Source organism: Temnothorax curvispinosus, unplaced genomic scaffold, assembly GCF_003070985.1.
Source record: "Temnothorax curvispinosus isolate PA1 unplaced genomic scaffold, ASM307098v1 QBEX01018224.1, whole genome shotgun sequence".
Lineage (NCBI taxonomy): Eukaryota > Metazoa > Arthropoda > Insecta > Hymenoptera > Formicidae > Temnothorax > Temnothorax curvispinosus.
Window position 1 is genome coordinate 241,400 of NW_020228004.1, and position 26,359 is coordinate 267,758.

General features: G+C 38.3%; 2 protein-coding genes across 2 annotated transcripts; both read right to left on the bottom strand.

The window, feature by feature from the left end:
• Window positions 1-1,015: 1,015 nt before the first annotated feature.
• On the bottom strand, window positions 1,016-11,021 carry LOC112468199 (fatty acyl-CoA reductase 1-like). The gene is made up of 4 exons (XM_025037270.1): window positions 10,837-11,021; window positions 8,547-9,020; window positions 4,232-4,459; window positions 1,016-2,132 (listed from the first exon to the last, which is right to left on the bottom strand). Exons 1-4 carry the CDS (start codon window positions 11,019-11,021, stop codon window positions 1,814-1,816), a joined length of 1,206 nt encoding a protein of 401 aa, XP_024893038.1. The 3' UTR covers window positions 1,016-1,813.
• A 3,752-nt stretch (window positions 11,022-14,773) lies between these two features.
• LOC112468208 lies at window positions 14,774-18,439 on the bottom strand. The gene is made up of 4 exons (XM_025037296.1): window positions 17,794-18,439; window positions 16,838-17,119; window positions 15,914-16,296; window positions 14,774-14,833 (listed from the first exon to the last, which is right to left on the bottom strand). Exons 1-4 carry the CDS (start codon window positions 18,437-18,439, stop codon window positions 14,774-14,776), a joined length of 1,371 nt encoding a protein of 456 aa, XP_024893064.1.
• Window positions 18,440-26,359: the final 7,920 nt, after the last annotated feature.

Sequence of the window (26,359 nt, forward strand, 5' to 3'; positions counted from 1 at the left end):
TCATCTACACTTAATAGTTGCAGAGATTTTTGCGAAACGGTTCTACAGAAATAAGAAACGTTGGAGGAATTTACAAAGGGATCTTTGATGTTCTCTCCCTTGAATGTGCTATTCTATCGTTCCAGGCACGCCGGCATAACTCACTTTTGCAGAGAAGCAATCACATACATATTTACTCGGATATATACATCTTATTCATACCTGTTAGAGTTAAATTGAATATGTACACCCACCACGTTCTCTTTTCGCTTTACGATTTCTCATTCTTTCCTGTGCTATTTTTTCCCGTTATTTCATTCTTTTCATCCACTATCCTACTACCTGCGACTTCTTTTTTAACTTCTCAACCTTTCAGCGCCGGGCCTCTCGAGAAACTTCGTTTCACGGAATAGACGTTGCCTATTATTATTATGAAAGCACAATTCCACCCTCCACATCCAATTATATCTCGTGAAACTAATCCGCAACTTTCTTTGCTAAATTTCACGTAATAAAATTTTGAAAGCATAATTCGACTCAAACTCCCACGCTACTGGTCACGCGAACGAAATTTTGCTGACAAGGAGGAGCGGAAAAAATGGGATGACGTACGTAACGTAGTGATGAGAATATCTCACCGTGAGATAGACGTTACTATTCTGATTGTATTACTACGGAAATGATAAAAGAATTTAAAATTTGCATGAGTTTAAAAATAACTGAAAGCTCTCAAGCAAATTATGCGGCAGCTTTTAATGTATAGTGGATAATATAAATTTTACAACATCATGTCTGGTTTAATACATGGTTTAATACGGATGAAATACAATGAAGGAAGAAGAGAAAATAAGTTATGACAGGAAAGAAATCTCTTTTATTATTTACAAAATACAATTTCATTTTTGTGCATGTGTCTAACAGTAATAATTTATTACATATGAAATAATATCTTTTTGCTGAAAGTGCGAACAATCATCACAAATTAAAAATATCTAATTGTGCATAAGTAGCAAAAAATAGGATTTTTATACGCATTTTATTGTTCTAAACTATCGTTACTTAAAGTATTATCGCATCTTATCTTCGCATTCGGCCTTGAAGCAAGGCGATTCCCATATACCGCGTTATTGCATATACCGAGCAGCTTTCGCGAGAATTTTGCGCATTCCTATTCTCAAGAGGAAACATACAAAATCTGCAAATAATATTCCTTGTTTTTCCTGTATCCCTTTCGATAGGTGGAATGAATGCAAGTCAGCACGGCGATATTGCATATATAGAGAGAACGTGCTGGAAATATATCTTCGTTGATACTGCCGCGCCTAGAAACTTTCACCCAAACGGCATTTCCTCATGTAGGCGTCTCGTGCAATTCTCACGAATATTTGCAAAGCGTTACGTACGGTTCCAGCCGAGTATGCTTCCAAAATTGACCTCGTGAATGGTCGAGGTATTTTCCTTACACCAGAAAAGACTTCGCGCTAGAATGACTTATAATAGAGTAAATATTGTATTATTAATATTATTAACATATACATATATATGTATATACTACTAATATAAAATCTAATATACTTTAATCTTATATGCTATTCGATTGAATAAGGCTACACCTGACGAAAATGTAAGAAATAAAATTAAAATTTGAAGTGTAAATTTAATTTAATGTAAATCTATGTATATAATGTAATTACGTAAACGTGATTATTAATTATAAAAGTATCTGTTCTCAGAGAGTATAGATGTTTCAAAGATATGTTGTTTCTTTTATATAAATTTTTGCAAAAAAGCCTTTTTGTGTACAAAAAAAAAACATTATAATTGTTACTTAACTTTATACGCGTGACAACAATGTACGTGACGCAATATACGCGACGACAAGTATCACGGGCACGGATAAGAAGAACAGATAAATCATTCTTATGCTTTTAATATTGTCTTCGTTCACGCAGTACTTCCGGGTGGCAGCTGCGGCGCAGAGGACATAACTTTCAATGTCGATCTCCGGAACGATCGGAAATACATCCTGCTCCTCCTTCGTGAGACGTTCCTGCAGCAGGTACACGCGATTCCTTTCCGCTGGCCACGGCCTCGTTGAAATTGACTTCAAAGGTTGAAGTGCATTACGAACTCTGTCGTACTCCGCGAGAATCCTGGGGAGCAGTAAAGGTTTTACCTTCAGAACCGATCATTTCTTTTTACCTCCTTCCTGCCATTAATGGCCGTCTTGCCCGATCTTTTTGGCACTCGAACTCTTAACGATTTCGACTATTCCCATCTTTTTTTTTATTCTTTCTGTAGGATAGAGATCTTTTTCCAAATATTTAGACGAAATCGTAGTTTTCCTCGAATATGTATGGACGCGTATATGCGATAGAATGAATGAAACGTTCTTGAGATTGATTTTTAAATAGCCATTTCAATCATAGTTGAGAAAAAAGATCGCAAAGTACCATTAAGTGTGCGAGCAGGGTAATAAAAAAACTTTCTCCGTCCGTCGCAAACTATATAATTTCCAATCCAACTTATTACGAAGGAAATCGCGGAAAACTTGACGGGGGAGTTTCCTTTCAAGAAGGAAGAAAGCTCGAGCTAAGTTAGCGCGCAAGATTTACTCTGCACGCGTCTGAGAGCAAACGAAAAAATCTGAAAAGTATTTGACAGGACGAATGCCGAAAGCGAAAATATTTTCGTTCACAACTTGATCCGTGAAACGAATCGGTTTCTATAATCTTATTTTTCTTGTCCTTCCCTTTCCTTCTTATCGCGCATGGAAATGTATAAATAATATCAATTATTTATTTGATATTTTAATACTCTACTAAAAAAAATTTTTTTTTGAGAAGGTTTGTTAAAAAGTTAATAGTCATTCGAATGAAAAATTCGTTGAATCGCTGGTTTCTTGTTGTAATAAGTCGATACACCCTCTCAGAACATAAAAACGATAGCTTACGATAGCCCGTCAAGATTTCCCGAAAGTTTTTTTTTGTTGTGATCACGACAGACCTCACTTCTCAAAGCAATCAGATATCGGTGGCGCAATTTCTGCAACCGTAGAAACGAGTTTTTCCGTTCGAAGACGCAATTTTCCTTCTCGCAATGTTCACGCACGCAAGCGAAAGTCTGTTTACATCACTCTTGCGCCTAAATCGCAGTTCCAGATAACTTTTACTTTTACGATTTGCGGCGCGCGTTAACCGAGTGCTCCGCTGCAGGCCTTTCACGACGCCGGAAAGTTGAAGAGGCCGAGTGTAAGCGTTTGCGATCAGGCGATCACGATCAAACTTTCGCGTGAAGTCTCGTCGAAACTTGCTCGCGAGAGTTAGTTATCGGTAAAATTCGAAGCTTCATATATGAACGGTTTTAATCTTTTCTTAATGTTCGCGTATGCAACGAAGGATTATCTTTGAGGTGCATCGAAGTTTAATACTAAACGATTACATCCCGCGATCCTTAGAATTTATAATCATCGTGTCATATTATTTAAGCGATAAAACGTACAGAAATTACAGACACTATGTGCATGAATTTTGCTATTGTTAAATTTTAAATTGTTAAATAATAACCTCGTGCCTTGTGTAATATTTTACGCAAACGGAAATAATTGCGTTAAAGAAAATTGACGGTTTCATAATTTAGTTAGAAAGTTACGTAGAATTTCTATCTTAATTTTTAAGCTGCATATTTTAACGCAACGTATAAACTATTTATAACTTATAAATTGAACCGTAATATCAACTAGTAAAGCGTTACGCTCTTAGAAAATGACTTAGTACCTTTAATAGTGTTGCGTTCTCTGAACAAGTTAATATCGCGAGCAAATTTAATATTGCCAGCTGTTGCAGAAGAGCGTTGCGAAACCAACTTTAAACTTAGACAATACTCCGGTACAAGCAGCTTATCCGTGATCTCTCGATCAAGTATCTAATATAAAGAGTACGTAATACAAGAGTAAAATGTAACATCTATTTCAGCGATAGCTCCCCCTAGCAATTTAAATGTGTCCTATTTACATAAAATATCAATAAATTATGAAATGGTGATTAAAAGTTAACGGAAAGGAACAACCTCGACACTTTCCAAAGGTATTAAATCATTTTTAAAGCAAAGTTAGTGACGGCGAAAAATGGCTGCGCTGAATTTTCCGTGAGACTAGGAAAGGGCCACGCCAACGAATAAGACGTTGACGAAGCTGTGACGATAAATTCGTGACTCGTGAAATTTCACGATAAATTTCGCGTCCGTATCGTACCTCTGTTTTCTGCCGATTAGACCGAAGACAATGTCGCAGAGTAAGGATGGCAGCCATTCGAGGAGCAGCACCAAAATCCAGTACAGCGGTTCAAAGGACGTCATTCCGCGGATACCGAAGGTTGGATAGGGAAATGTGCAGCCAGCCCGTTGACTCTTTTTAATCAGATTGTCCCACGTGCAGCCCAGCAGTGCCGCATTATAGACCACCGGTTTCGTAGCGTTGGTTCTGCGCGAAAATACGAGAAAATGCATGAGATAGAAAAAGAGAACACATCCATTCACCGCACATTTGATGATTATTTATTTAGCATCATGCGATAATTAATTAACTGTTCTATGAAATATTTTGAGTACTTTGTTTCATTTAAAATCATGTTTTATTTAATAATTTGTGCGAATATGTACGTATATACATCTGCATTAACACTTAACACGTAAATTTTACAAGTTTTGAATGTTATTATGATTTTATTTTTTTAATTATAATTTATTTTATTATAATCAGATGACGAAAGATTGTATCACATTACAAAATTTGCTTAAATGTTAATTTTTTTGCACATGTAAAGGAAAGATAACTCAAACATTGTTAGACAGTTTATCCAGGTAATAGCTTAAGGTTATAACGTACTCCTAATTTCTTTGTTAAAACTTACGTAAAGTTACTTTTAACAATTATCAATAATTAAAAGTATTTCTAATTAGTAATTCCTCTCAAATACGATAATAATCGGTAAAAGCGAAAGGAGAAGGCACAAGAAACAGATATAGCGTGCTTTGCTTCTTGCAAGGCGAATGCAATCAACTTATTCGCAGTTCAGTCGTTCGGAAATACTTCAGAGCGAAGCGAAGAGATGCTTCTGGTTGAAACTAGAATCAAACGTAAGCTCTCTGGGTTTTCTAGGAAAAGCCCGGAAAAGCCTAGCTATAAGTTTCATTCGATTGGCCCGTTGTTGGCTGACTTAAATAAAGCTTGCGATTTAAAAAGTCCGACTTGATTCTCGTTGTGCGTATCGTCTAATTAAAACCTTAAAGCGGATAGAAACGGAAGTTTCGTAAAGGGTATCATTAGCTGGGGATTTAAATTAGTTTTCTTATGATCTGATACGCGCGTCGATGTTCTCATTACAATATTATTTTAGATCTCAGATCTTTTTTACGCTCTGCGTGACATGCACTTTCGTCAATGCCTCTTACACGTGAAAATCAGAAAGCACCACCTGTATTTTCGACTATTTCGTTTGATAAACTGATTTAATACAACTTAACTAACTGTTCCTGTTATGAGCATGGGATACAATTTAATTTAACAATTTAACTATCGATTTCAATTATCGTCTCATACACAATATTCGATAATCGCTTTCTTTGTTGTACACAAATCGCCCAGCCGTTATACTCCCTATAAGAATCGAAATTGTACTCACATCGAAAAGATATATTTTTTTTTAAATTAACAAGAAATGCAAAAGTTCTTAGCCGATACTGCCTAAAACTCAATAGCAAGTTTGTCGCGGTCCTTGATTTAAATTAATACTTCTTTAGGAGTATATTGTGCATGATTTTAATACAATGCCACACTACAATCATGTACGTCTGAAATTTTAAAAGTATTAGCAACAGCAAGAATTAATTAAAAATTAGTTGGAAATTGAAACGAGTAATTTTACATATTTAGATAACGTTACAAGTCTGTAACGTTACAAGTCATGAACTGATATTAAAATAATGAATAATAAAAATTTGATAGATATCTCCAATAAGAATATTTTATATTTTTAATATAGACAATATATTGTTGAATGCAAGAATTAGTCTTTCAAATTTTGGTTATTCAAGAGGACTAGCAGTTTTGTTCTGTCGATACAGTGAATGCCAATTTACAATACCTACTGACAGTCTGTACTGATTGACAGTCATATTACACATAGGTAACTGCGTTAGAGAAGTTGTCGAAATATTTGTTAGCTTTTTCAACACAAAGAATTTATGATTTCGTCAAGACGGGAGTAATCATGCTTTCAGCGGATTGAGGGGTGAATCTCAAACAAAAATCGAAAAGAACGAAATTCCGCTTTAGACAATTGGAGCGGAAGCGTAGAATGCGAGCAAACAGTAACAACCACGGAAACCGCGCGCACATGTAAAACGTGTTTGTCCGTATCCAATATTTCGCATTGGAAAACTAGATAAGCCGCGTCTGCAACGAATTCCGATTGCGATATGTTAAAACCTGCAACGGATAGAGAGAAAGATTTTATCCTTTTTTTAAATTAATGATTTAAATTTTTTTAATCAAACAAATTTTGTTTTTCACAGATCCGTTAATCGATAAGTAATTAAATTTACGTGGGATTTTCCACGGATTTTCACGTTTTTTCCCCCTCGAATGGATTGCCACCTTGGAGTGGTAGAGGGGTTTACGGTCGCACTTCAGTTACACTCGTTCAAGAGTGTAACTGAATGTGATCCATCAAGAGGAACCTTTCCGCAAGCCAAAGTGTAAGCTACCGTGTCGACGGCTGGTGGCGCAGAGGGAGCTACCCGAATATCGTTTACTTTCCGGGAGTACGGACCAAGCCCCGGGCATTCGCGGTTCTTGATTCGGTTGACATCGCGCGATCGTGATACTCGTGGGACCAAAAATGTAACCAGATAATAATAATATAAATAATGTAGACAAAGTCCTCCAGGGCGTCTAGCAGAGAGATCCCTGGGAAGCGAACAATCGGAGAAGTTCTCAATTGCGGAGTCGGGTCCGACTAAGACCCGAGCTCATTATAACAGCGCTGCCAGACACCGTTATAAAACGCAGCTGCAGAGAGAGGGAAAAAGTTCAAAGTCCTATCTCTGTGACTGCTTCGAATTCAAAGAATAAGAGAGGAGGAGAGGAGAGAGAGGTGTGATGTGGTCGGCATGCAAAAGCATGTCAGACCGGATTATAGTACTCTCAGTCTGTCGCTCAGTTGCCTGAATAAGAGGCCCAAAATTACTAATCAAAGGTCACGCCCAAATGACTAGAGGCATAATCAGGCCTTTGTTCCTGAGAGCTACCCTGATAAGAAGCTACGTGTTAGTGAGGTAGGAAACTGATCAGGGTGCGTATCATTGAACTTCCCGAGGATATGTTGACTTCCATTTTCATGGGCAGGTGGGGGAGGGATAACACAGTTATCTTTATAAATACTCCAATGAACGATTGGCTAATTAAAAAGCCAATTTGCCGAGATCAAAATCGGGGATACTCCTTTCTATGCGCTGCGGGCTCAGAGTTACTCAAACGTCATCGAGTAGTAGTACACGTGGAAGAACCAGATTTTTCGAGAAAACTACTAAGTTTCTCGACAGACAGGTCTGGCGGCTAGAGTGAGTCATTGTAAGGGAAAATCAAACCAGAGATGCTAAATATACTCATTTTGCCTTGATCGGCGGCCCTTCGTAGAAAGCTCTGCAAGAATTGTAATTTGTAATTTCAAGTCCTGCGGATTAGGTCAGGCAACTGTAAAGTTGCTTTAAAAAAACGTGGAAGATATATGAAGAAAAACATTTGGGATAACAGAGACTCCACGCTCTTTAATTTCTCTGGATTTTGCACTTTATGCTTTTGAAAAGCAGACAGGCAAGATTATCATGCTGACATTAATTATAGTAATATTATTTGTCAGAGAGAGTATAATAGTTATTTATTTACGCTTGAAATCACTTTAATATTTACCTGTAAAAAGATGTTGAGCAATTTTCTCTCAGCACTTCTCGAGAGCTTTATTGAAACACAATAACGATAATTATTTTTCTGAACTGAGTAAAAACTGCTATACATGCTTTGAGAAAAAACGACGAGTTGCACAATATGTGTTTCTGAGAAGAGATAGCTATAATATCATCACTTTGTGATTCATATCTCGTAATTAGATTACTGTTCCGTAACGTTGCATAACACCGTTGCATACACGTGAACGCCTTTAGCACCGGGTTTGACTTTCTCTCACTCTAATTAAACATTAAACGAACGTAATATTTAAGAGCAACTTGATATTCCTTACGTAAATATATTGTAAAGGTATATTGATAAATGGTTTTCTGTGTAGAAATTTAATTATTACAATGAGATGAGTTATGGCGTGTTAAGTTTGATTAATGCGAACACAGCCATAAAATTTCACAGCAACAAGAATTAAAAGCGCTTTAAATTCGAGCTGCTGGATTAAATTATCCCTGGACCATCAAATATCCTTGTTATTCTTATTAATGAATAAAAACTTTTATAAATATAATGCAAAGTAAATAATATAGATTTTGCGTTTTATACGTACATGCCAATTTCCCACGCGGCCGCGATCATCGTGTTTACCGCTGTGTCTAGCGGGGTGACTTCGGCCGGCAATTCCGAATTGCCGAGCGCGAAGCCCGCGCCGATCATGAGGGCGGTGGGTGCTTTGAGGGTCTCAACGAAACCGGGCATAGGTTCCTTGTAAGCCGGGCCGATGCAAGGAAAACGCACCAGAGCGATAGGTAACTCGGGAATCTTTTCATTCTGTAGACACTCTTCTATCTTGCCGCGATGCTTGAAAATGGTGGACGCCACAGCGACGCTCTTGAGCTTCGGCAAATCCTGACAATATTCCAGGAAGAAGTCGTGCGGCCCGGCGGCATGGAAGGCCACGGTGACCTCTCTCAACGCGGCTTTGTCTTCAGTGCTTAGGGCAAGATCCTCGTAAAGCAGATTCCCCTCGAACGTTTTCACGCGTGAGATCGCGCCCGGCATCTCCTGCCTCAGTCGTTCGTACCTGCCGGGTGATAATAACGTTGGTGACGTAAATCGGCTTTGGAATTTACTCTCAGGAGGTTTCATCAAAATGGAGATGCGCCGCGGCAGGAAAAGATTGCGCGAAACGGACGTCGTTAAAAAAAATGTCAAAGAATTGCCGAATAATGCACAAATTTAAATTACGCGACGCAAAGTCCCATCCCTGAGCTCATAGCCAGAATGACTATCAGAGACACCCAGAAATTAAGATGCACAGTGCAAAACTAACGAAAGTAATTAATATTAATCACTGCGAAGAGAGAGTAACACGAATTTTATTCTATTACAGAGATGTACGTAACAATTATTAAAATCTTTTCCGATTCTATGCACTTGCTGTGCTTTAGAAAAATAAAAATAAGAGCACAGCGCGCACATTTTGTCATTTCGAGTCTTGCTTAGAGATTTAGACAATTAACACCATGACTATGCGGAACAATTTAGGGGAGGGGTCGCAAATAGAGCGAGGAAAATTGAACAAGCCGCCACATTCGAGAGCGATTTCGCCGAACGTAATAGCGTTGAAGCGGTTGCACCTTGAACGCTCGAGCTGCTCATCCATTTGCATTTTCTCATTTACGCGCGGGGCGATCCTCTTTTTCAAGCGGAAAAACGCAGCGATCCGGCGGTAACTACGATTTCCCGGGGGAAGACAATCCTTTCGCGGATTTTAATTTTGCGAAATTCAAAACGCGCGGACGAATTTTCCGCGCGGTCGCGGATTTTGCAAGGACGAGGAAGAGAGAGAGAGAGAGAAAGAGAGAGGAAGAAAAAGCACCCCGGGCCGCGTATACTTCATAATCTTTCTAAAGGGGGCACGGAGGCGTGTGCTAATGAAAATAAATCTCTCTCTACGAGCTTTAGCCGTACTCTCTCCGAAAAGGAAAAGGACCATCGCGCGATGCAACGGCGCTGAGTTTCATCTCGCGAGCATCTTTGCTATTCGGACGATCATTGAGACGAGCACGGGATTTAACGAGGCAATCGGGTTTGCGCGACTAAATACGTGCCTAAACACGTGCGTTTGATCGTATCTAGCTTTCTCACTCTGAATTCTCTTGTTATTACTGTGCGATTTCGGACGGGCGATCGCCGGGCGTATCGAGTGCTGCTATCATTTCAATCGACATCGTTCGCGGTAAGTTTCCAATTGTCGAAATTGCAAAACTGTATATAAGGAAAGATTCGACAAATTGTAAAAGAGATCGAATCAAAAGGTTCTAAATTACTTTATTTATATTTTCGGATCTTAACTAACATGTCAAATGTTGGATGGAGAAGTAAGATGTTACAAACAATAATTAACATAATATTGATGTAGAATTAAATTCATATTGAGTAATACATGGAATCAATAAATCAAGAGGAAAATTTCTGTGCTGTGCAATATCACAGTTTTTTATGAAAGAGTAATAAAAGTGATAACAACTTTATTTCGAAAAAATTTTTGGAATGTGTCGTTCTTCCCGTCACTGCGCGTGACTGCTCGCGAAACGAAAATCTAATTTCGCAATCGATTCCCAACGTAAGGTGGGGATCCTTCCACGTTCTCGGAATTCCCGCGGAAAACCACTAGGCGTGAAAAGAGAAAGAGAGAGAGAGAGAGAGAGAGAGAGAGAGAGAGAGAGAGAGAGAGAAAGGTGTCTTTTTCAGTTCGATGTCCTCTGGAATAAATTCGGCGCACGCGAGCACCCCGACCGGAATCGCGATCACAATTTAACGCTCACAAAGACGATATCGAGCGACCGGCGCGATTTACAGGCACAAGATGAACGCGAGGAAGATACCGCTCGTACCCAGGCGACGCGAATATCTTCTTTAGCCGTTCCTCGGCGTTGAGACCATTTTGGGATCTGAGAACGACATACACCCTGACGCCCGGTAAGCACCGTAGGATCTTCTCCAACAGAACGCGTCCCAATTCGCTGTTGACTCCCGTGAGGAGCACCACGCGGTTCGCGTACCACTCGCGCAGAGACATTCTCGATGACTGGGGCCTGCTTGAAAAGTGAACCGCAGTGAACGGCGCGAGGTGTCCGTTTCCACTTGGTGATAGTACCTGGTGGAATATTACTTACGAGAAAGGAAAAGAGACATTTGCATTCTGGCTTAATGCAACGATCAACGTGCAAAATTTCGAGATTATGACAAACATTATTAGCCTTACGCATAATTTGCAATAAAATGCAATATTATATATATACATACATATATTAAATAATAGCGTACCAAACAATATAAAAGAAAGATGTCTAATAAATGTAAAAGAAATATATGTAAATAAAAATTTAGAATGTTTTTTTAAAACGCGTTTAATATGCTTTTCAAATATTTGCGAAATTATTCGGTTTTCTCACGCAATAATACATGTGCTAAAATGAAGTTTGTGTACACTGTATGTACACACACATGTGGGCTACTTTCTAAATGCATTTTTGTTACCGTAAGCATTTTTTTAGCATTATAAGTGGTTTCGATTAAACGTTCCTGACTAACGTGTGCATATTGTTTCACAAGACTAATATTAAAGATTGTATATACGTTTTGTTAAATTATTATTTTATATAATTTAGATTATTTTCTGTAGACTCATACAAATATTGGTTCTTTTGAAATTATTTGCACATTACAGAATAATATACAAACATCAAGCTTTAATGAAATAAATATTTAAAATTATACATTAGGAAATAAATTTGGAAATAGTATGACAATTAGACTGTGGACCACATAATCGATCCGTTTTGATGAGACCTTGTCTCCATTGTTGCAAGTGTCGAATGATCAACCGGGACAAAGGAATTGAATTGGCAAGGAATTGGTAGTGCAAGGAGCCCCATCGATGTCACTGGTATTTCGATGTAAATGAGAGAGACGTTTATGGTAGCTACGTTTACCAAGATTGCCAGTTACGTGGGCTTTACATTACCATAAAATCCGTAGCTTCGAATACGGTCGAGTACTTCATTGCGTTTAGATCAAGCATCACGTGTACCTCTGATTTACGAGCAAATAAATTAATGAATAAAAACGCCCGTAATTTTTTATCACATTGTTGATTTATAATTTAGGTTTGTAGCGAAAACTGGTATCATATTTGTCTGATATCCAAAGGAAGTTAATATATCTCCATTAGTGATTTAATGAGATCTGTTATTTTTTATAAATGGGTATTTTTAGAACGCATGCATCAAATTTAAATATTTGTGTATTTATGACTTTTCGTTATGACTAATTTAAAACGAAAATTACAACTGTGCTCTAAAGAATATAGACAGATTTAGATTTAGATTCTAGATATTGATATTTTGTTCTGTACATGCCTATCTAAACAAAGGTGTTCTCACGACGTCGATAGCGAAATGACGCGCTACCCCACAGATGCAATTTCAGGCCCGAAATTGATGTTAGGACGGTCAATTGGCACAAATAGATATGGCGCGGGAAATATTCGGATTTTGGATGTGTCCGGCTATTCGACGCGCAATTTCCCTGTAACACCGCGCGCCGCGCCCGGCCTCGTTTTTCCCCGCCGCGGTATTTCCATGTATGAATATGTGCATTTTTTTTGTTCCGGTGCATGTTTCGTTTCATACATGCCCGTCCACGCGCGCCTGTTGTTTTCAATGCCCAGGCCCGACAAATCGCGCCCGATGGTTCGCTGTTTACGAATAAAAAATCAAGCCAATTTGAAGCAAACCGTGGTTTTACACACGGATGAAAATCCGCGAGCTTTCCAGCGATGGCCGAGCGTCATAAAAGCCGGTCAATAACGATAATATGTGTAATGATACCATGCATGCAAAGCGCACCAGCGCTGCCTCACAGTTTAATTACTTTTTCTGATGAGCCTTGCTGGTCGTCCGATGTATTATTTGTACCAGAATTTCTTTCGGTATCATACATCTCGTTAGTATACGTAATAATAATAATATGTGCTAATAACTAATGAAATATATACATCGATATATAATATTTTGACATGATGTTAATGATTTAATGATAAAGAAATTGATAACATATCTTCATCCGTATTATTTTTCTCTCATCTATCTTTAATGTGGAGGTTTACATTGATATTTTTTTTAAATTTTAAGATAAGATACATAAGCCGACAGATTTTAATAATGCATACACACAAAGCGAGAACAATGCTGAGAGCATTTCGGCAATCTTTCGAAAGTGTAGTTTAGATTTATGTAATTAACGTTTAAATTAGAAACTGCATAAGTGCTGTGTGTGTGCATTATAGTTGTAAAGTGTGGCTGAAAGTATACGACCATAATATCAGTCGCGTGAGTGCATGAAGATAGAACCGGTTTGGCGTGGCGTTGCATAACAAGGATTGAGATCGCATGAAAGTACGATATCGCGATTCTTAGAATCAGTGGCCGAGTTACGTAGCCTCGACGATTGTTTGTTTTTATTTCGTGTCGGCGTATTTTGCCTCGCGAGATAAGCAACAAAAAGAAAAGGAAAACCACAATTGATAGCACCGTTAACTGCTTCCTTTCCACCTATTTCTCGGCTACATTTCAATTTCTTATTTATTTAGTCTGCAGGGATGACTGAATCCGCACAGTCATTTGGGCTTAGCGAACCCACGGACCCAAGCTCGCATTACACTGCGGACGCACTCACATACATTTACACATTATATATATTCATGCACACGCGTTTTTATGAGTGATACAATAAACATTTGAGGAAAAGTAAAAACAATTTAATGTAAAATAAGAAATATAAAAATAATAATTAGATTCAAATTAGAAAACGTATTTAATATCGAATAGAATAGCAAAAGTTTATTTTTTCATTTACATACTTTAATTATGTAAAAATAAATAATAATGCAATTCATATATAAAAGTTCAAGATAGAGCGGTCATCAATCTTCCCAGTCCAATAAATCGAGATAAACGATTACCAGGCGATCATACCTTGACGAATGATATTATACGTCAGAAATAAGGAAAACTGCCGTACTTTATGCATTTATGTATTACGTAGAGCGCGGGGAGTTCTTTTGGCGGAAAGGCGCTGCGGTTCTGCCATTCGAACGCGTCGATGAATAAAACAGCATCGCCGACCTCGCCAGACTCTTCGTTCGATCCACCTATATATTTTTTATTGTCCGACTCGGACGCGTTCCACGCATATATTCTGCATATGTTCAGATTTCTCTCCGCGTCGACGGTATTTTTTCATGTGAAATTTTACAATATAGCGGAAACAATGAAGTAGCGCATAACGCATGTCACTTGTCAGTTCATTCTGGATGGGTGTATCGCAAAAATTATATTGTTCATGTCGCAAACACAATAAAGCACGCTTAAGGGATACTTTGTTTAACTGTTAAATTAATCCGATATAAATTCACGAGATGTGTTTAATAAATCAATAGTTTCATTTTCATCGAGATTGACGATGACATAATTTCTACGTACGATAAAATTCGAGAAAATAAAGCAATATTAATATATGTATGCATTCGTTTTTATTACTTGGCTCTGAAAAAATTTGAAACATTTATATGTCGTGTTCGTGCATGGATGTTCGGTAATTCCTCCAAACATAGTGGTGATCTTGTTAAGTTCTTTAATGCTTTGTAGAAAACCGTAATACAATTTTAGAAAAGATTTTATCAGTAAAATTAGCAAAGGTGACGCATCATTGGTCGTGTTAATGTAAAAGATAATTGGCTGTTTTGCGAGTTTTAACGTCTTTAAGAGTTCACGCCGGATGTTTCTTCCGAGCACTCAGCTCCGCGTCTGGACTTATTTTACCGTTATGCTAAATATAGGATATGGCATACTCGAGAGCATTGTTTTTCCCTCAGCCAGACAAATAACAGTTAAGAGAGGAGTCGTTGTGTGATAGTGTACGAAACACACGGAATCGCGCTATTATGCGGGAAAGATTAAAATTTGAATTGTTACGGGTACAAATTTCTACGTTTGCGACGCATCCTAAGTGGCCGGATATTTCTAAACGGTAATAACGCAGCTTACTGATACAGATTATGGTGCATGTGTACTGTTATTAAACGATTCGTATTCGTATATAGCGTCCGTGTTAATCCGGTAATAGAAACTACGGTAATGTTGTCGACGAGCTTTTCGCAATTTATGCACTAATTTCATTAAATAAGACAACGATCGTAATATTGTTGCAAATTGTTTCCACCGACGAAAATGCATTATCGTGTAAATTACCACAGTATTGTAGCGTTATATTAATTCGCTACGAACTTCTTAATTGACACAAAAATAATATTCTGCATAAAACCACACAAGAGATTCAATTAGATGAAACTTTCATCCAGTATATATTTGGCAATCATTCGTTAATTACATATTAATGTGTTGACAAAAGAGATAAAAATTTATTACAACCGATATGTATCTGTATTGATTATTATATTTTATCTATACATCCACATATCACACATATTATATTTTATATCACACAATTAAAAGATTATCTTGTCAACAAAGCATGTAAGAAACGTACTATTTATCTCTAATAATCGTAAATTATCTCTAATTTACATATTTTTCATGATATATCGTTCTTTGGACATAGGCCATTTATGAATGCATATGTGTATAAGAAAAGTTGTTTTCTGCGTATCGTGAGGAATTATATAATGATTATCTATCTAGATTACTCGCATTTTTATATATTTAACAATATTTTATAAATACAATTAAAATAAGAATTATATGCCATAATTATATTGCTTTTATAAAAAATTCTAGATTATCATACACGCATCACGAATATAATTCAACAAATGAAAAGATAAGTTTATATGACTCCGTAGATCGATGCAATTAAAATTAATGGAAAATTGACTCCGTGACCACGTACGTAGTCACTTGCGGCAGATCTAGTAATGGTTCGTACGATCTTAGCAAACAGACCTTTCGTTTTCGCGGCCTTCGATTTTTTCACGTAACCCTTTAATACCATATCAATATCCGGGCTGTGAATGCACTGTCTCGTTTCCGGATTGTAGATGTAACCAAGTCGGCAGATGCAGGCAAAATGACCGGGCAGATTTAGGCAACTCTCGCTGTTCCGCGTGCAATTGTGCGTACCTCGGACGCACTCGTTCACGTCGACGCACAGCCCGAATCTGGAAGACCACTCGTAGCCACGCTGATGACATTCGCAGCTCACGTTAATCTGATTCGTTCTGAGTGCCTGGAAGTCGCGATTCTCGTCCCGGTTCAGCGTGCATTTTCGATGCGCTACGAACACGACCAACGGTGGTTAGCTCGCTTGAGGGTGGAAAGACTTTAAGGGTGGTTAATTGCGCGCGCGGCGCACATGGAATGCAAACGAGCATGCAAAGCTCGACCGTAGTAAAGTGCCGGACTCGTTGTGTTTGTCGTAAGACAAAACGAGAATCCCATCTGTGGAATTGCACGTTTTTGAAGCTTGCGATAATACGGCTCTGATTTATTTACACACAATTGTGTATGATGATTAGCAAGTCATGAAATTAAAATATTACTATTTCTTACAAGAAATTATTTTTGCACTAATTATATATTTTTTACAAGAATCGGCTGTATAAAAATAATATAAAAAAAAAAAAAAAACGGGGAGAGAGAGAGGCTATATTTCCTAGTATCATCAATTAAGAATGACATATCTATTATACTGTGGCAGCGTTTTTTATCGATATGATTATACCGCGCGTTACGTAGAGTTAGTTCAATCATTATGTTGGAAAATATAAATAAACCTTTCGCGCGATGTAGATATTTGTAACGGGTGTCTAGTCACCTGGTCGATTCTCAGCGTAGCAAGGGTTGCTCTGCGACTGGTAACAGTCTTTCATGTACCGGATGTGTTTCATAGGACAACAATGGTCCGGGCAGAAACTGTATAGAGCACAGGCGTACGGTTTCGTGTCGTCCGCTCGTGGATCCTTGTTATAAACACCGTATTCATCAAGACAGTTGGCGTGATTGTCACAGGGCTCGCCGAAGGTAGCTAAGTCTGGGACGCCCAGCATCGTGTACCAGCACATATAATAGCTGACAGTGGTACGCCATTGGAAGCGTTCTGAAAATAGTATTCAATGATCTACATCTGCGACTGAAATAATATCTGATATTATCTCTGTTGCCTTTGTTAACTCATCGATTTACGTCACAGAATTGAACGATTTGGTTTTTATGTGTTATTGTAGCCTGAAGACTTCGCGTGAAGGAATTATTCATAATTGTTGAACCGTGCTCGTTTCTATCATTACTATCTCAAACGATGACTAAGACAGTTAGCCAATTTATCTCTCTGACCTATCTTTAAGAATTAATAATTTTATGTGAACTTAAAGAATTATAATATCACAATCATATTTGTAGCAGTAATCTTTAAGCAGAATCACTTTATAATTAAATTATTTTTTAATTGTTTGTGAAAACTTATGTATACTGAATTATTGTGAAAACACTCGAGATTTATGTTTTTCCAGTTTATATAGCTCGTAGCGTTAAAAGTTGGATTGTATTAGCACTTGGTTCTAATTTTGAGGGAGTAAATGATACACAATCAAGTCTATAACATATCAGTATGTGAATCTAATTTTGAGAGAGTAAACGATACAATATGAAGTCTATCGCTTAGTTCGGTTAGAAACATTTTCAATCAGACAACGATTTAGCCGTTAGCATGTGCAAATCGAGCTTAATGTTCCGGGCGTGATTAGATTGCTCGCGACGAATCGATGCACTTGCCGATTGGACCCTGAAACGGAACTGCGGCAAGATTGTCCCGCCTTTGGGCTATCTGGCAGTCCCTTTGAGCGGCCAAAATCTGTTCAGTATTGTTCGCCGGATCCCACTTCTGTTCTCTCATGACCGTGACGGTGTCGTCCTCGCGCCTGAGGGCCGTAAGCCTAATGATCCTCTCGAGATACTTGAGGCACTCGACAAAACTCGCCTCGCAGTGCTTACGCACCTCCCAGTGCAGGGATCTCAGACCGGGTTTCGGGAACTCTTCATACAGTCTGCCCGTAGCCTCCTCCGCACTCTTGTAGTACCGACGATCGTAGTCGTGGAATTTGTGGGCGCGAATAAAATACGCCGCGTCACGGATCACCCGGTTCCTGTCCAAGCTAGAATCTGGCACGTTCGTCGCCTCCGGGTCCACGTCGGGCACGTCGCTCACCCGTATGTTGTGGTCCATAACCTGCTCGGTCAGCGGCACCTTTGGCATTTCCACCTTGTCCTCGTCCTCTCGCGTACTCAAGTCGGTGACAGTGGACTCGACAGTAGATTCGATCATTGGCGGTAATGGCGTTGTGACGGCCGTTATTAGCGGCACGCGGAATATAATAAGAAAAATGTAAATAAGACGTGTTGTACATTTGGTGAACTCCATCTTGAATGTGCAGCTTTTTGTGAAAAGATTTTTTTTTTTTTAGACAAGGATATATAAAATTTTTATTGATGACAATTTAATTTATGTTTTACTGATATGTGTCTGCAATATTTATTTTCTTTTCGGATACAATTATTTTCCTTGAAGTTTCTATTTTGAGAATTTTAAGAAGAATAGAAACGTCACATGTGTGCCGGATTTGAAATAAATATATTTTTTTCTTCTCGTGAATGAATGTGTTTCGGGTGAATTGACAATTCCTTTGCTGGTCGCGTTGCTCGGAGTATCGGGGGTGATCTCGGAAAGCGCGATGCATTCTATTATCTGGCACGCAGATGCACGTTCAAATTACTTAAATTGCGAGGGAGACCCCGCCGCCGCTTATCCGTCTCCTTGCTCGCGATGCTGAAAAGACGAGATGAGAAGCAACGGAAGCGCGAGGAAAAAGAACGGGGTACACGGGAAAAAATTATATTAAGCCGTATTCCACTGTGCTCGAGAGTTATTCACCTCCCGCAACATCCGCCGACTTACGATTTTACCATCACTGGCGAGTGTCTCACCAGCGAGGATAAGTACTGTTATATCTCATTCAGTCGCGGCTTTATTCGGCCGGGTGACTTCGCGTTAAAGGCGACCTCGCCCTCGTCTGTGTCTTAGCGCGGGTTTACAGACAGAAACTTCGTATAGCAACGCGTAATAAGAGGCACCTTCGCGAAACGAGGTGAATCAACTTCACCGGTTCCCTCGAGAGTGACTACTTTAACCCTTTAAGAGTACTATCGACTTAAAGTGTATTCATAACACTCATCTAAATGAAGTTAATCAGAAAATCATGTTGCCTCATATATAAATTACATAGTGTATAAAAAGAAGAACTTATAATATAATCTCTTCTTCTGTTTTCACTTATGAATAAAAACCAAAGTTATTTTAATATAGCTCGACTTGCATTCAGCAAAGTATATTTGAAAATTTAATTATAATTAAGTATATTTATTCACAATTTCAATGTTCAAGTAAATTTTGTACGCTTTGTAAAGATAGATGTTAGTGCCGCGCTGTTGAGCTTTATATCAACGAAGCTTGCCGTTCGTAAATAAAAGACCCCGCGCGAACAGCCGCGAGCGGATATCTCATCGAATTTCGGACCTGGTCCAGCGATCCCGAGAGTTTCTGCCCGGCGCGGCGTGGAAGAAAGAAGGGCCGCAGCTCTCCGAACTTCTCGCTCATCGCGTATTCCAGTCAGCACTTTCGAAAGACAGAGTAACGTCCAATCCGACGGTGAAACTGGGTCAACATTTGCTCGGTGATCTGAGAAAACGGCGAAATACACGCGCGCGGCCCCGTCAGGCGAGCAAGAAGCATCAGCCTCCGCAGAATTTCATCCGACGCGCAAGAGCGATTCGAAAGTTTTCTCTCCCCCGTACCTATTCGCCGAGTGCCCCATCGCGTCGAGAGCTAGGCAATCGTTTGTCTTGGATAATGGCGAGCAAAAAGGTTCGGAGGCTTTGCAATGGTGCTTATTAATTCCTTGGCCAAGCTGACTGCAGAACTAGTTGGCGAATCACGAGCTGGCTTCTCGATTGTGATCCGTTTGAGTTCCGATTATTATCGGGGCGTGAAAATTAGAGGAAAAACTTTGGAGATTCGCGAAAACATCTTCTCCGTTATATCGAAAAGATAAATGCGAATTTTATGGACGGTCTCGCAGTTCATTTTATGAAAATCAGAATCGATTTGCAAACTTAATTTTGCTAATTTGCTAGTAGAATGTAAATCGTGGTGGTAGCTGCCGTATATATATGTCTGGCATAACTTCGATTAACGTATGTCACTGTTCCGTACGTGAGAGGTATGTTTGTGTAAAACGTACTTGCAAAATTCACTAGAAGTACATGTATTTCAAACGGAACATGCAACGGCGCGAGTAGAGAGCATTGGGAAAAATCAAGTGGATCATATCTGTATTCAGTATTCGGGGAAATGGTAAAATCCGACGTGTACAATTTAGTTCAACAATGGCTAGTGCCATTGATCGATATAGCACGCGACCAATATCGTAGCGTAAACTGCAATTCCGTCAGTATACTGAAATGATAAACCATAATGGAGCGATGCGATTTCATCTGCCCGTAACGAAAGCTGCTGTGTGCACGCTAAAATTGAAAACACGATCTGAAAAGATGAATTTAATTGAAATCTTAAGGGCTTAAAGAAACGTCGATTGTAATGTATTTCTTTCAAAAATCTTTCCTTTATCGATCATAAATGAGGAGCTTTACAGCGAAAACTATAAAACGCAGCATTTTTAGAATAGAATATCTTACTGATCAACAATGTCTGATATATCTTATGGTCAGAATCTAAAAAATAAATCGACTATTTTACACGTGCATTCTCGAATGTGCAGAAATCAATTAATAATAAAAATGACAGAATAAAATACATATTATTAGCCATGGGTAGCTTACCAACGATCGCGTGTAAACTTCTCTTTTCGTTTAAACAATATTAAAACTCTGCTCGATTGAGACTATGCGCAAGGAGATGCGGAAGAAACGTAACTCAAAACAAGCGCGCGAGTCAACATTTGCTCTGCGGTGCTGTAAAAGTAGAAAAATACATGTCCGCGATTCTAACTCGTCGCGGTATTGATCAATCGGGAAATTGTGCTGTACCGCGTTTCGATCTGTGAAACGATAAACCATAATGGAGAAGCTCGTTTGTCGCGCACATGCTTGAGATTATGTATCTACGCTTTACTGCGGAATATTCCGAAGGCTTTCGTACATTCCTACGGATAATAGAAACTGGTTTTTTTTATACCAGCTTTAGTAGCTCTTGACTCCGCTGTGTGCGAATCCTTCCTCTCATCCATGGCATCCCTCCGTCGAAATAAATTCATGAAAAGCTAAAATGACTGTGTGCCACAAAATTACTTGCAAAAAATAAAAGCAAATATAATTAAATATTAAGTTGCGAGACTTAACATTTTTTTTTCAATTTTTGCTTTTGTAGCAGCTATTTTAACTTAGAAAATATTAAATATGATATGTATTATAGAAAACAAAAATTAATTACTATAGTGCTTTGAAAATTTAATTAAAAATTTTTTTGGATCTTATATAAAAATTTAATTACATTGTACTTTTTTATAATTATTACAAACGATTCTCAAAATGTATGATTATTTTAAAAAGATTTTCACGTTATTCCACTCTTGGAAACTTTTTCAGACTGCTTTTATATAGGCATGTTGAGAAATTTTAATACAGTTTTCATGCGAATCTTATAGAAACTTAGAAACACAAGTTAGAAGGAATTTTCATTAAGGGAATGAGATATTTATTTTTATATTCCACGTTATATAATGACACAATAAGTTTCATTAATAACACATGGAATTTGTTAAAAAATTTGTTTTGAAATTACCATTTTCTGCTTAAATTTAATTCATTTTGGGGAAATGCCATATAGCCAGCATTCTCTTCGTCGTCTTTTAAAACAGCGAGGAAGAACACGAGTAAACACATTTACTTTAACGTTCAAGCATTTACGTCGAAAGTTTTAAACATGCAAATAATTGGACCGTAAGGAACATACTATGGAATATTACAGTATGAACAAACAAAGTGCAGTAGAGAGATCGCGGCGTACGTCAATATGTGCGCGCACATGTGTATCTCTCGTACATACTATCTCAATTTAAAACTTAGTTGCGTTACATTTAAAATAAACTATTATATAATCCCTTTATTTTGATAGAAAATTTATTTTCACATGATTTCTTTCTCGTTTATGATACGAAAATTATCAACGCCGTGCCGTTGAAACAACAGATTTCTCTTAAATTAATCTCCGATCACGAGAAAGTGTACGAGTTCCGGGATACTATATGTACATACACAATTATCCAGAAGATGCCTGTTCCACGGCTACAGAGAGTCACGCATAACGTGTTCTCGGCATAGCCTCATTTCTCCATATCGGATGGCGTTCACCCATTCTCTTTCTCCCTCTCTCTCTCTCTCTCTCTCTGGCGCGCGCGTGCGCTGCGGTTACGTGACAGTGCGTTGCAGTTTCCTGATAAGATCGACTATATAGCTATGCCGGATACATTGATTAACAGTACAATCACCAGCAATGAAGACGATACTTGTCTCGCTTACTGCCACTTGTAATTTCTTTCCGGAACTATCCGCGTGGAAGTTTGTAGACTTTACTTTATGTTAGACGTTGGAGAAGGAAACCGCGAGCTTCCTAAACTTTGCTAGATAATACAACGTTAATTAACTTCTCGTTTACCTACCCGACCGCTTAATGAAGCTGAACGTTCCTTATTGTTATCGTATATCTTCGATGTTTGTTGTTTGCTCGCTGTCACATATTAAGTTAGGTATTTTATCTAGAATTTTTTATACCTATAAATCTCACGCAAATAACACTTCCCGTAATATAAATAGATAACAAAGCGCTTGAGAAATTTTTGATATTAATATTAATAACTACCGCGATGTAACAGTAGTGACGATGGTGAAAGTATCGAAATGCCTGAAGAGATTAATAGGGTATAATGGTATTGAATTTCTTTATATAAGAGGGATACTTGACAAATTCATAAGAGCTATTTAGGCTGGCATTAACGTTAGCGTATGCATACGGACATTATTTTCTGGCTCAAAAAATCCTTCCGTGAGAGAGAATGAAGTGATTACGCGAAACCTGGCTTATCGGCTACGCTCCTTTACTTTCGTGCGAAAGTGGCTAGAATTAAGTACCTAAGGGGACCGTGGCTTAAACGAGATCTTCCTCTCAAAGGATGGCTGACATTCTCGCGGAAAGAGAGAAGAACTTAAGGCATAACTAAGGGATGGACGGCGAAGGATAAGGGCGAACGGTTAAGTAAAAAAGTGGAATCCGTAGAAAGTTTAATTGCTTTCGAATATCGATGAGTGTTGTGAGGCGTCGTCTAATTTGGAAGTCAATTGATAGACGCGTTCCCATTGCGCGCCTCTCGTCCTGTCTCGTCTCACGCGCGATCTTATTTACTTCTCTTTCCTAAGCGAGGGAAACTCGCGGTAGTCGGGCATTAGCGTGATCGAATATCCGCAGACTGCCACCCAAGCGCATCGCCGCGATTGAACGGTAGGTAGAAGTAGAACGACGACGACGACGACGACGACGACGACGACGACGACGACGACGACGACGACGATCGAAGCCATTATCGGGAAAAGTTATCGCTCGTCGAACAATCCTTGGGCCATGCATTCGCGTCGCACTTATCGTTTTACGAACAGGACCTCGGCGTTATGTACCAGCATTACGCTCACGTTCTTTCAAGATTGCTTAACGATGTCACTGAGCTGACGATGCTTCCGGGACAATCAGCGTAATCGTCACTATTTTGATAAATATTTTTAACTGTTTCACACAGTAGAAACGTGTCGAATTAAACTTTTCTGACTTTAATCACAGGAGGAAATAATCTTCAGCCTGAAAAATCGATAGTATAAAAAAAACAGATTGCAGTTTATAGGACGACATGTAACGAAAAGTATAGGGATGGGAATAGATCCGTTGTGGAATGCTAATGTGAAGTGTAAGATTATAAATAATAAAAAGTCTCTACATAAACGACTTCGTAAGAATCTCAATTATTAGAGTATGTAAGAACTTAAATATATTTTTCATTGCAAATTTAAATTGCATTCCGATATTCACTGCCAGTACTGAAGATCTATATTTTATGTTGCGTACAGATTTTCAGTACTGACAGTGAATATCGGAACGCCTTAGTTTAGATTTAACAAATCTTATATATATTATTGATTATAAAAAAACTATCGTAAAAAGGAATTAAAAGACGAATGAATCGATTTTTGCGAACGATATTACAGGCACCAGGCTATATAAATGCTCTTTTCAACAAAATTAGAGAACTATTTTGAATCGAAATTATAAAAACAATTAAATATACAAATTTATAATCTTGCGGAAAATAGAGAGCTATTTTCAAAAAAGCATTAAGATGTAAAGTCTCAGCTTTCAAATCTCGTTGAGTTTTTCATCAACGATGTTTGTGGTTCTCAAATAGCGCCATTTTCAAGTTAAATTGATAAAAATATTAATTTTGAAATTACGCACAGAGTTGAAAAAAGATTGTTTTTAACTTTAGACTTTCTGAAAACTTAGGTCTCCTCTTCAAAATACTTTTCTAGATATTCAGCTATGATGTTTTTTCGCCGAGTTATCGCGAGTTGAAAATATACTGATCGAATAATCAACTTGCAAATAACACTATTTTGAACAGAAGCATTATCAAAGAAAAAGCTTGATGAAATTAGAATAAAGCATGATTTTTTAAGATTTAAACCGGTTACTTGAAAATCAGTTTGCAGTTATTTTTTTCGCAAATCTTTGTCACTGGATTTGAAGTGACTCTTTAATACGTGTGTGAAGTTGACATGACATATTACAATTTTTCAATTTCAATTTTTATAAAGAATGTGAAACTCTTTTTTAAGTTTATCAAGAATTGTAGAACTATGGAAAGTGCTACTAGAACTCTTAGTATTTTTTGGAATTCGTAGAATGTCGTGCCAATTTCATAGACGCCTCTTTAATTTTGTCGTTGAATAGCATATTAAATTCACGCGAGTTGCGGGATTATATCATACCAGCAAAATGTTTATCATTACGATGTTTATCATTCTTTTACCAGTTATCGGTTATCATAAACGTGCATTTCTGTAATTATTTTCAACGACGCATGATAACCATTCTCAGGTGTTCTCGTTTATACGTAATAATTCATCCTTTATTACAAAGCGTAATATCGCGCAATAAATCATAATATTAAGTAAAGTATTTCCGCTTGAATATTAATCGTAATGTCTGAAACGGTGCCGTATTTTCAGAGGATGTTCAGAGCATCAAAATGTCGACCCGCTTTCGCACGAGCATCACGACGTTCGAGGGTAATCGCGTCAGCTCGATAAAATACGATTAATGCATGCAACAAAGGCGAGCTGAATCTTCCGATGGAAATCACGTCGCAAATATCCGGCATATCGCGCGTTCGCACGTGGTACGCGCGCGAACTCGCGAGCGTCGGTGCGCGGCGTACGTGCGCGGCCGCGCGTGGAATTCTTTATCCTCGCTTCGTACGGACGTTCATGACTTCTATGGGATGTCGCGTCGCCGTGCTATTTTGTCGGATATTAATGGAAGCCGGGTTGATAAATGAGCCGGTCGTGGGGGGAGAACACGCGAAAAGACAGGGAAGACACTCTCCGGACTCTCTTCTTCGTTCGGCGAATGACGCCTCCGGGCTTTAAAGAGAAAAGCCAGACTCAGACTACCGCGTGTATGGGATGATCAACGGCGTCTACCTAACGATAGATGGATGATATTTTCAGCGCGCGTCTAACATTGAATACGGCGTTTGAATACGCCATAGAAGTTACTTGAAATTCTATGAGCATTATTAGTGATTTTATTTAACGACCTTATATATATATATATATATATATATATATATATATATATATATACACACATATATATATATGTTATATTCATTCATTACTTTGTTATTAAAAATTACGATACATATTTGTTGAACGTACTCTGTCCCATGTATTCGCATATGTATTCATTTTTCATAAAAGTTCTGATACAATGAGAGACACGTACGTGTGTGTAACTCGACGTTCCCCATTTTTGAAAATTTCTCGAACATGATTGGATTTTTTAAAAGCGCGGTGCGTCCCGCAGTATCGGGCAGTGGCAATGCGACGTTCACTTAAAAAAAGGTCACAAGGTTTACGCGTTTGACATTGCGATTACGTAACGAAGTTTTCGCATACGTGGTACGACCGAGCTCTTAATGCCAGGCACGTTGTGAGCTGTGTG